This window comes from Pongo abelii, chromosome 2, assembly GCF_028885655.2.
Source record: "Pongo abelii isolate AG06213 chromosome 2, NHGRI_mPonAbe1-v2.0_pri, whole genome shotgun sequence".
In the NCBI taxonomy this organism is placed as follows: domain Eukaryota; kingdom Metazoa; phylum Chordata; class Mammalia; order Primates; family Hominidae; genus Pongo; species Pongo abelii.
This window is the reverse complement of record NC_085928.1, coordinates 12993450-13006156: the sequence shown is the minus strand read 5'-3', so window position 1 is coordinate 13006156 and position 12707 is coordinate 12993450. Positions and strand designations below refer to the sequence as shown.

Here is a 12707-nt window from a genome sequence, read left to right as displayed (position 1 = left end):
ATCAAATAGTACAATGGTCATTATTTAAAAATATGGAACACAAAGAAAGATATAAAGTAGCAAAAGATGTAAAGCAGCAAGAAAAACAATTTCCAATGGTTTCTGATCTCTTTTTAAAAATCTGATTCCATTGCCTAGGCCTATACTTGCTTTAACACTGTAAGGCATATAATTTGGTTTTGGAAGCAGGTAACTCCTGGCTATCCCAGCCTCGGAAGAGGTTATGTTGCATGCATGTTTCTGTGTAGCTGAGTGAAGAGTGAAACGAGGCACAGAATACAAAGGCTGAATACATGTGGAATCACAGATGCTGAAACTAGAAAGAATCTTTCAGATCATCTGCTCAAATTCCTTCATGTTCCAAATAAGGAGCCCCCTCCTCTCCGTGCCAGGCTCCTAGCTATCTTCCTTGTGTTCACCTAGTGAGGCGCATCACTCATCGGACTGGTGTAAGTGCCAGGCTTTTCACAGGGTCATATTTCCTAGTGGGTGGAGTGGCTAAGGGTTCACCTCCTTTGCTTTTGTTTTTCCAGAGCTGGCCAGCCAGGCTGAGTCGACTCCAGGTCTGCCTGGCAGGTCCTGCTGGCTCTCTCTCAGCACTCTTGCCTGAGTGCCTAGAGCTCCTGTATCGTGTAGTCAGAAAGGGACAGTAACGTCTCAACATTTAGATTCAAGGGGAAGACTCTGGTTAGTGGGTTAGCAGATGCCAGCCCAGCTTTAAAAACAAAGCAGAATTTTGTTTCCCATGTAACTTCAGGTCCTTGTGCATGTACCCTCTGCATCCCCACAGGGAGGAGGGGAGGTTGGCAGGATGGATTCAGACATACTTGGATGCCTGGTGAGAACCCCATTTAACAGCACCCAGAGCCATTTCTAGTATCTAAAAGGGTGGTGGGACTCTACCTCGAACTGAACACACAGTTCACTAAAAAGGAAGAGAAATGCTCAGTAAAAGACTCAAGAGATATGAAAGATAACGATGACACTCACCAGCAGTTAAAAGTATAAGCTTTTAAAAGGATGGATGGTAAAAGAATTTCAGGGACAATTATATTTTTTAGTGTTGAAACATATAGGTGAAAAAAATATACAGGTGAATATAGAGTCATAGAGTCAAGTCCAGTAAAGTTGGAAACATAGGCTGATTTTTCAAATATACCACCAAAGTAGGTTGAATTTAAATTATAAATACTAAATGATCCTGACCAGAATCAAAGCATAGCTTCCTAAAAAATGCTTCCTTTCTACCGTTTAGTAAAGTTGTAAATCACTGAACCACAGAACTTTGAGGCTGGAAGAATTGCAGCTTTTATCCAATCCAAGCAATGTTTATGAATAATCTTAAAAAGCAATCTTCTAAAAACATGAATCATAAATTATATCCAAATCCAGTCAGCAGGAAACTGTATACAGGGTATGTGGAAGAGGAATTGGCTCCTTTAAACAGGCACTCCAGAAGGGACTTCTGGGTTTAGTTTTTGCTTTGATGACACAAACCCAAACTCCTAGTCTCGCAAGGTACTTCTAAAAACCTCTGACCTGTAAAAATTTTGCAATGGCAATTTCGGAGGCAACCTAACCTCTATTTTCCAAGAACATTTCCAACCCTCTCTGTCTGCTCCCTATGGTACGAGGATGAAAACACAAGCAGCACAAACACTGAATAAAACCTTGGAGAAGAAAAAAGATGGTCAGAGTTTCCAATATTCTCTTTGGCCCATAGCATGATGTGCCTTGTGAGGCTATCTGGGCACATGCTAATCCCTATGTCTTATGGGCTGCACCTTGTTCTGGGGCAAGGGGAAACCTAAATGAAGTAACAGACACAGCCCGTGTCCTCAAGAGGATTACAGTCTCTCTGGGCAGAGAGGCATTAGATGACCTGCTATGACGAGGTGTACAGCACAGAGGACCAGATGGTTGAAGAAAGGCTCGGGAATCCCTGAGCTGAGACTTAAGTGATGAATAGTAATTGGAATAGCAGAGAGAGAGGAGAACACTCCACAGCTGTAGTTACTAATATCACGCCTGGCAAACTCCTGCATTATATCTGTTTTTTTTTCAAAATGGTGCCTAGAAAAATGTACACTCATGTTTTCTTTACCATCAAACAAAAAATTTTTGCAATAATGAAGAAATAAAAATCTCACTCCTAATCAAATGGTACAATGCTCACCGTTTCATGCACCCCAAGGTAAGGTCTCTTGTTTGAGAATAGACACCAATAGCTGGGTGTGGTGGCTCATGCCTGTAATCCCAGCACTTTGGGAGACCAAGGTGAGTGCATCGCCTGAGGTCAGGAGTTCAAGACCAGCCTGGCCAACATGCTGAAACCCCGTCTCTACTAAAAATACAAAAATTAGCCGGGCATGGTGATGGGCGCCTGTAATCCCAGCTACTCAGGAGACTGGGGCAGGAGAATCGCTTGAACCTGGGAGGCAGAGGTTGCAGTGAGCTGAGATCGCGTCACTGTACTCCAGCCTGGGCGACAAAAAAAAGAAAAACTATGTTAAACATGAGCCTCAATACTGAGATAAACTGGGTAGGTTGTACCTACTTCCACTCCAAGTACCTGGCATTAGAGGAATGGCATTTTGGCTTGATGTCTTTTCCCCTTACCCACTATTATGAGTATGTAACTAGCTGGCTATGCACATTGATTTAGGTCTACTTTGAGTGACTTCCGAGTGTTAAGCTGGGTATGTGACACTCACATGAGGAAAGGTCTAAGAGAGGAGAGGAAGCTGCTGTCCTGTAGAAATGCAGCCAGGAGAGATCTGGTCCTGAGGAATTTCTCTTCCTAGAGGGCGTGGTCAGCTCTCCCATCTCCAAAGCAGGAAGAGAAGACGGGCTCCAAGCCGAAGTGGTGGCCTCTTGGCTGTGCACAGTCACTTCTTCTGACAGCCCCATCGCCCGCTCTGTTCCCATCTCCGAGGCTGTTCCACTCTTTGTTTGAAAAGGGGTAATTCTTGCATCGAACTCTGAACTGCTGGATGGCAGGTGAAGACTTTCCGAGGCTGAAAACAGACAGCAACAATTAGAATTCCACCAGCAGACTTCAAAATGTCTTAATATGCTTTTAGGGGGCTCAGTTCTGACATTTACAAAATATACAGACATAAGAAGAAATTAGGAGAATAATTCATTCTATGAAAAATAAACTCCTGAAAGAGACCACAAACCAAGGCAGAGACTGTTATTAGATCTCACAAAAATTCTGTGTATTGTGGTAAAGTTCTCAGAAAAAGGGCTCACTGGAGGTAAGTATCAGACAATATGGAATCAGAGATCAGGGTCTGATCATCAGGACCCAGCATCCACATTCCACCAAATTGGTTCCAGAATGTACCTGAATGCAATATAAACAAAATTCCCAATATCTGGGTGACCAAGAAGACCAGCGAATGTCATCTGCAGAGTTGCTAAGCTCTGTAGGAATCATTTATGAATACAAAAGACTTTCATATGCATCTTTACAGAATCAAGTCCCTCCCAACCAGATCTCCTGCCACTAGGACCTGAAACCATGGAGTCATCTCTGATGGCTTCATCCTTTACTTTCAGGCCATCAACAGGTCCTATCACTTTTCCTTGGTGAAGTCTCTACCAATCCCCTCCTCTTCATCCCTGTGGCCACTAGGCCACATCGCAGCACCTGGTGTCTGAATTTCTCTGTTTGCCTGGGTGGTCCCTTTGACTCCAGGTTCCCTGTATCCTCCCATCCCCATGCTAGACAGCCTGTACCTGCCTGCCGGGTGAATCCTCCTCAAATTCACTTTAGTTATGTCACTTACTTGCTCAGAAACCTTCACTGACTCTTCTTACCACACCAAATCTAAACTGCCAGGTTTCAAAAGTCCTCCGTGATTGTCCCTAACCCCATTCACACAATGGTCCTACCTGTTCCTCCTCTCCTTTGTGGGCAACTGATGCCCTCCCCAAGGGAGGCTGCTGGCCTTACCACCCCACAGACAGGCCACACCTGTCTTTCTCTCCTCTGCACCTCACTCTCGTTGTCCAGGCATCCCACACCTCAGCACCCCCACCACCTTGCTCAGATACACACACATAAGCTCTAATCCCAGTTCTGAAACCTGTTAACTGTTTGACCTACACATATTGGGGCAACTAACTTCTCTGAGCTTCAGTTTCCAAATGCCTAAAAGGAGAATAACATGATCTCATGGGCTTCCTAGAAGGATTGAGAGAACAGACATGGTGGTATGTAGGAGGTCCCTAATTAATGCTAGTTTTCTTAGTCTTCTCTTCTTCAATGAAATTTTACCCATTGAGCCCCAGCACCTTCTTGACATTCTTTGCTAAAAATAGCAAACCACCAAGCTGTGCACACCAGAGCAAGAACAACCGTTTGGGCCAAATCAACACAAACCAAACCCAAGCCTGTCCCAGCTATGCATCCCACAAAACCTACTGCCTCTGAGACCCTCGGGTGTGGCAGGCTCCCTGGAAAAGGAATGAAGTTTGGATTCCACTGGCCGTGGATCACAGATACCACAGGACCAGCAAATCTGCACCCTTGTCTGGTCCGTATTGACAAGCATAATACAAATGAGGCGTAAGTCACAGGTCTGACCCACCCCAGCCTAGGAACCTTGGAAGGGCACAATGGCTCAGAATGGGGGTTGTGGGGAATGGCAGAAACTTTGTTTTCCAGGACTGGACACACATGCATGAAATGCACATCATCAGCACAAGCTCACCTAAGTTGCCACTCTGGGAAGTCAGAGCTGTTGCTATCTCCAGCAAGTACCCAACAGGCGAAATGGTGAAGTTTGTTCTACTTGAAGAGCCGTTCCTTCCTCTAGCATCTGCTGTTTCAGCGAGTAGAGTGAGGTTTTCTGGAGCATCTGAAGCAGCATGGCTCTTCCCGGAGGTCTGCACCACCACGCCCTCTTTGGAGGACACTATTGAAAAGTCCTCTTGATTCTGATAGAAGGTGATGTTTTCTACATGGGGTTCAGTGTTACTTTCTGGCCAATGTTTCCAGGCAGCATCTGAAAGAAGAAGAGGATGCATCAGGGAGAGTTTGCTGGCTTGTGAAAAGAAAAGTAAACCTTCAGAAAAGACACCGTGAAATACATCAGTAGAGAGTGAATTCAAGTAAAAGAACTTTGGCCAGGCGCGATGGCTCAAGCCTGTAATCCCAGCACTTTGGGAGGTTGAGGCGGGCAGATCACCTGAGGTCAGGAGTTCAAGACCAGCCTGGCCTGGTGAAACCCTGTCTCTACTAAAAATACAAAAAAATTAGCTGATCGTGATGGCAGGCACCTGTAATCCCAGCTACTAGGGAGGCTGAGGCAGGAGAATCACTTGAACCCGAGAGGCGGAGGTTGCAGTGAGCCAAGAATGTGCCATTGCACTCCAGCCTGGGCAACAAGAGTGAGACTCCATCTCAAAAAATAATAATAATAATTTCACCTTTCTTTTATTCCCATATTCATTATTCTTATAATCCAGAGGGAGGAATTATGAAGCAACAATATAATGCAGGATTAAATTTCATTGTACATAGCATAAATGATGAAAATTTATTGATAGAAAGAGATCAACATGGGGCTCATGGAAGAGCAACTGAACCTCTGGCACCTGTGCAGGGTCAGAGAGGGGGATTGGAGGAGGAAGACTGCGTGTAAGCAAAAGGCAAGAAGCATCTCATATTCGCCAAAGTTGCTAACTGTGCCTCCTGGGGTGGTAGGAAGCTATTATAAAAGCTGGCGGCCCTTGACCCTGACACCCACTCTTGCGGGTGGGAGGTGTAATGCACAATTCTGATAAAACATGAAGACTCTGGCAATATTACTAAAACTTGTGTGATGTGAATGGGTTTGAGGCAGCAATTCCAAATTGAATTTATGTGAAGGAGATATTCAAGAATGTGGACAAAGATTTAGCTGCATAGATGTTCATTACAGCATTGTTTACAGTAGAAAAAGGAAAAGAAAGAACAAACCTAAAACTCCTTCAGCAGGTCGTCAATTAAATCAGTTACAGTAGACAGTATCCACAAGAAAGAAAACTATGTGGTCACTGAATTGGTGCTATAAAATAAAGATATCTTCAGGGATTGTTGAATTAAAACAGCATGCTTCAAATAGACTTTATATGTAATGATCTCATTTTGTGAAAAATAATAATAACAGTAAATATGCACTGAGGCAGGTAGCAGACGTAGGTGCCTGATGTGTATTCATTCAAGCATTGCACAAAGATGAAGACAGGTGCTCTTATTCTTCCCATTTTACATAGGAAGCAAAGGAGGCATGGAGGGTGGGGGAGGTCATGCATCTTGCCCAAGTCGCACAGTCAAAAAGCAGGAGGGCCAGGCAGCCTGCTCCAAACCCAGGCCCCTCACTCGCCAGCTGTGCTCAGCTGGAAGGGAAAATGGTAGAGAGGAGAATGGTTTCCAGTTGGGAGTGCTGAGGAAATAATGCTGTTGAGTATGGACTGTTACTTGAAGCCTGTATATTAGTCAGAAAATATATTTAAATGATAGTTAACTTCCATAACACCCAAGATGGTGGCAAAGAGGGTATTAGTTAAAAATGTTCTGAGGATGAAGTTAAAGTTGGGGGTTAAATTGGGCAAGAGGAAGTCATGTGTAGTATCAAATGTCATTTGTCAAGGCAGGAGGTTCAGGGTCAGAGCAGGTGCGTGGGATGCCCAAGTCAGGTCCAAGAAAGCTGCCCTGTTACTCTGGAAATGTCTGCACCCAACCTGGCCACTGCTTAGAAGCCAAAGCTGGGCCACTGCTGCGTGCTGGGTCACTGCTGGGTGCCAGGCCCCTAAAAATAGCACCAAAACCAAACAGCATTCTGAGAACACTGTCCTTTCCCCATACATCCAAACTAACATGGAATCCAATATCAAATATGGGTGCCAATTGAGGGACACTGAGCAAGGGTGAGGACAGGGCCACGTGAAGTTGTCACTGATTACGTGACTCCCTGAAAAAACCATTTAATTTTCCCTACTTGGAAATGTTATTTCTCTTTCTGTTTGGGAATGGGGACTGTGGGCATTGGTGAGAAACCTCTGTGGGGATGAATGGAATCACTTCTATTTATATGAATCAAACAAAAATGGCAAACCATTGGACAAGTAGAGGCTGCAGGTAGAACCTACAGTTTGTATCTAAATACCACACACACACACATACATACATACACACACACACACAAACACATACACATACACCCACATATACCCCCCACACACATACACATACACACACACACACATACATACACATGCACACATACACATATACACACACATGCACTTAAACACATACACACATGCACACATACACATGCACGCATAAACACACGCACACATACACATGCACGCATAAACACACACACACGCACACACACACACACGCACACACACATACACACGGAACAAGTTATCTTTCAGATCAGTGCTGCCTCAGAGATAGAGTCACAAACACAATCCACATGTATACACTTTAAATTTTCTAGTAGCTGCATTTTTAAAATTAAAAAATATGAAATTAATTTCAATATTAATATTTTATTTCACTCAACATATCCAAAAGATTATCACTTCAATGTGTAACTGATATAAAAATATTGAGATATTTTATATTCTTTTTTTGGATTAAACGTTTAAAATCCAGTGAATGTTTTAGGAGCCACATCTCAAGAGCTTCATAGCCACACGTAGCTGGTGGCTGCATCACTTGCCAGTGCAGTTCCAGATCAATGGTTCTGAACATTTCTCCACTCCGATTCACTCCTTCTAGAAGCAGTGGCTCACTTATTTGGGGTTAGGGGTGATGATTATAAAAAACTTCCAGAAGACATTCTGACAAACTTTCCTGAGGGAATCACTTCCTCCCCAAATCCCTTGAGAGTTACTGTTTTTATGCCTCCTGTTCTGTTTCCTGTGGGTGATAATTAACAGAGGCTTCCTGGAGGGGGAGGGAAGTTGCCATGCATCTGGGCTCCTCTGGGGCCCAGTTCCAGACAGGCAAGACCCACATGCAGCTAGAAATGGGATGTGGAAGGGCGTTTCCAGGGGCAGCCACAAGGACCGTAAGTTCAACTTGAGAGACTGGGGTTACAGACAACAGTGGCCCACAGGGCATGTCCCTTTGTTCTACCTCTGGGAGCTGTGAAGGCAAGCTGGTCTCCTGGGAGGAGGTGAAAGGTCTGAGGATGCTTTCTGTCTCCTCTTGGTTAACTGTGCACAATAAGAAATTATTCTCCAAGGAAGCCAGAGAGAAGTGATTGTGGGGAAGCAGAAGGGACTCAAAACCCATGCCCCAAAGCTGGCCAGCTGTGAGCAAAGGGAAGGCAATGAACTTGGCTCCATTACAACCTTCAGACAAGGTGAGACTCAGCCATTGGTGAGTGTGGCGGGGCCTTTGAGGAAGCAGCTTTGTTCCCTTCCTCTCCAGGGACCAGGATTGGAGGTCCCAGAGCTCATTCAGCTCAGGGAACTCCAGTGCAGTCTCCGAGGGGAAAAGAATGGCCACATGCAGACAGGGCAGGACCCACACTGACCTGCGCTCTCTTCCTAGAGGGGTGACTAAAGATGTAAGAAAGAAAAAATGCACACTATAAACAAAACTAAAAGGTAGACAATAGTCCTGCATTATCCTCCATAACCCTGCCACTATAAACAACTCAAAATGCTGAATAAAATATTTTTTAAAAAAAATTTCTAAAAGCATTGCTGAGCTGGCAAGTAAGTAAAGAATCAAATCTGAGGCCAAAAATGAACCATGACTAGGAATCCAGAGAAGTGAGCTAATGTTGAGGCTGGCAGCTGCCCTAGAGGCACCTGTTCAACATTTGTGACCTTGAATTTCTGTTCTGATGGCTGCCAAGAATCAGGAGATGGGAGACACGATTCTCAAGGAGGGAATCCAACAGGAAACCACTGTGTAAAGCTGGGACTTTACACAGCTATGCCTTGGGTGTAAGGCAAATAGAAACAAACCTGCCCCGCAGAAGGGCACAGCAAGGAAACCTTGCCCTTCAATCTTGGTTTCAAGTGAAAGAAAAAATAAATCTCACCTGAGTATATATAACCATAAAGCTAGCCCTCGTATGAGTGTGCTGTATGTCACATTACCTCTGTGGTCTAAACTGAGGATGTATTTACAAGTGGTCCTGAATCCTGTGAATGTACTAAAAACCACCGAATTGTATACTTTCAAAGGGTAAACTTTATGGCATGTAAATCAGGGACCTCCAAACCCAGGCCATGGACTGGTAGTGGTCCATGGGCTATTAGGAACCAGGCTGCACAGGAGGAGGTGAGCAGTGGGTGAGTGAGCATTACCGCCTTAGCTCAGCCTCAGCTCCGCCTCCTGCCAGATCAGCAGTGGCATCAGATTCTCAAAGGAGCAAGAACCTTACTGTGAACTGCGCATGTGTGAAAGATCTAGGTTGCATGCTCCGTATGAGAATCTAATGCCTGATATGATCTGAGGTGGAAGAGTTTCATCCCCAGCCCACCCCACCCCACCCTATCCGTGGAAAAATTGTCTTCCATGAAACCAGTCCCTGGTGCCAAAAAGGTTGGGGACCACTGCTGTAAATTATATCTCCAGTACACACACATCCTGTTAATAATGGGGCAGGGGTGGTCCCGATGGATAGTGCCTCCAGGTACCTGTGTTGTGTAGACACAAATACAAATGCTCTCTAGATAAACCTATCTTCAAACCAGTTTTTATCATTTATTGATAACATTCTAAGAAATAAGAGACCACAATCAAAAATCACAAAATACATGAGGAAACGAGGCATCCATGAGGAAACAAGACATCCACACCTCTTTGTCCGGTAATTCTAGTAGTTGAAGTCTTTGCTTGTTAAACAATCGCCAACAAATTAGACAAGCAAAGACTTCAAATGCTATAATTACCAGACAAAGAAGTACACAAAACTACATTAGAAAAAATTTGTTTAAAAAGAGACTATAAATAATAACCCAAAATATTTGAAAGAAAGCTAGATGGAAATTCTAGAACTAAAAAAAGTAATAATTGAAATTTTAAAAACTCAACAGCAGATTAGATATGGCCAAAGTGAGAATTAGAAAATAATTATAATTCACTAGGCATGGTGGCTCACGCCTGTAATTCTAGCACTTTGGGAGACCAAGGCAGGAGGATCACTTGAGCCCATGAGTTCAAGACCAGCCTGGGCAACATAGTGAGACCTTGTCTCTACAAAAAAATAAACAAAATTAGCTAGGTGTGGTGGTGCATACCCGTGGTCCCAGCTATTTGGAAGGCTGAGGTGGAAGGATTGCTTGAGCCTGAGAAATGGAGGTTGCAGTGAGGTGTGATTGTGCCACTGCACTCCAGCTTGGACAACAGAGTAAGACCATCTCAAAAGAAAAAAAAAAGAATTAGAAAATAAATGATAACAGAATGCCCAAAATGAGATTAAAAAATAGGAAATATGAAAAAGAGGTTAAGAGACAAAAAGAATGAGAAAGTCCAACACACAACTGATTGGAGTTTAGGAGGAGAAAACAGAGAAAGTAGAAGTGAAAATATTTATTTAATTTTTATTTATTTATTTTTTATTTGAGACAGAGTCTCACTCTGTCACCCAGGCTGGAGTACATCTCAGCTCACTGCAGCCTCCACCTCCTGGGTTCAAGCAATTCTCATGCCTCAGCCTCCTGAGTAGCTGGGATTACAGGTGTGCCACCACACCTGGTTAATTTTTTTGTATTTTTAGTAGAGATGGGGTTTCACCTTGTTGGCCAGGCTGATCTCAAACTCCTGACCTCAGGTGATCTGCCCACCTCAGCCTCACAAAGTGTGGGGCTTACAGAAGTGGTAATATTTTAAAAGGTAATGGCTGGAAAATTTCCCAAACTAATGAGAACTATAAATCTTCATTCTAAGGAGGCTCCTTAGGAGACTAAATTAAAAACGAAACATATACCTCTATCATAGTGAAACTGCACAAAAACCACAAACTAAGACTAGGTCTTAAAAACAACCAGAGGGAAAAAAAATGGCAAATCATCTATACAAGGTGACAATTACAGCTGATTTCTCAACAGTGACAATGGAAGCCAAAAGACAGTGGGTAAATATTTTCAACGTGCTGAGAGAGAAAACTATAATTGTATATTCAGCAAAGCTATCTTTGAGAAACATCTTCAGACTATCAAATAAAAACACGTTCAGTCAAAATTGAGTTTTTCAACCATTTCTACTAAAGTAAATTATAACAAATTTCTTTCAAGCAGAAGAAGAACAATCCCTAATGAAAGATATCAGATGCAAGGCAATATAATGAGCAAAAAAAAAATACATGTGTGAATAAATCTAAAGGAACACTGAATTTATGAAATAATAACAATAATTTCTCATTTGTGAAATTAATAAAACAAGTCAGAACAAATCCTGGATAACAATAGTTCATAAGTCTGGCATGGGATAATTAGAATCATGTTGCATAGAAGGGTAACTTTGAGTTCTGTGAAAAATGCATTTAAAATACCTCTCTAAAGAATAGAAATAGAGGCCTGGCATGGTGGCTCATGTCTGTAATCTCAGCACTTTGGGAGGCTGAGGTGGGAGGATTACTTGAGGCCAGCCTGGGCCTCAAGTAGAGATTCTGTCTCTACAAAATAAAAACAAATTAACCAGGCATGGTGGCACATGCCTGTAGTTGCAGCTACTTGGGAGGCTAGGGTGGGAGGATTGCTTGAGCCTAGGAGGTCAAGGCTGCAGTGAGCTATGATGGTGCCACTGCACCCAGCCTGGATGACAAAGCAAGACCCTGTCTCAAAAAAAAAAAAAAAAAAAAGAATAGAAATAGAGTGTGTCACTTCCAAACTGGCAGAGCTTGGAATGATATAAAATTGTCACAGAGAGAAATCAGTGAATACTGTCTAAAACCAAAATTAAAAAAAAAATCAATAAATAGCAACATAAGCAGGTTAGAGATATGGAAAAAATTACTAAGATAATCAGTTAAAAGGGTTGAGAATGGTTAATTCTGGGAAACAGAAAATGATGATGATAGGAGTGGTCAGAGTTTTTATTACAGTCTTATACAATCTATTTGATTTTCGAACTATGTATAAGTCTGATAAAAATAAAAGCTATATTTGTAAAAAGTTGAATGACAAACAAGGGTAAACGTCTGCAGTGCCTGATAAAAATGTTTAGCATCCTTAACACACAAAGAACTTTTTCAAATCCCTAAGATGTACCCCTCGTAGACAAAGAACATGAATGTGCAATTCACAAAAGGAAACATATAAGTGGAGAATAAATACATGAAAGCATTGTTGAAAAGCAAGGAAATGCAAACCCAAACTAGAAAAGACCTTTTACATTACTTGTTTATTTTTGTGTATCAAATTGGCAAAGATTTAAGAATAATATCTAATGTCATCACAGGTACTTTCATACGATATTGGTAAAAATACAATTAACACAGTCCTTTTGGTGAGGAATTTAGCAATCCATTGCAAAAGCATTAAAAACAGGCATATATTTTGGCCCAAGAATTCCATTTCTGGAAATTAGTTCTAAGGAAATTATTAGGAAGTGTGCAAAGTTTCGGGTATAAGGAAGTTTATCACAGAATTGTTTATAATAATGAAAAGTGGAAACAACCTAAATTTCTACAATAGGGAGTTGGTTAACTTAATTATGAGATAACATTTTAAAGGAC

At 42.4% G+C, this 12707-nt stretch overlaps 1 protein-coding gene across 2 annotated transcripts in view; it reads right to left on the bottom strand.

The window, feature by feature from the left end:
• Positions 1–12707, bottom strand: part of HEG1 (heart development protein with EGF like domains 1) — a 95791-nt gene that overhangs the window by 64217 nt on the left and 18867 nt on the right. For both annotated transcript variants that reach the window (XM_054551355.2, XM_024244637.3), the window contains exons 2-3: positions 4722–5015; positions 2715–3017 (exon numbers count right to left, since the gene is read on the bottom strand). In XM_054551355.2, the coding sequence (XP_054407330.2) occupies positions 2715–3017; positions 4722–5015 (597 nt within the window). The remainder of the gene's footprint in view (positions 1–2714; positions 3018–4721; positions 5016–12707) is intronic.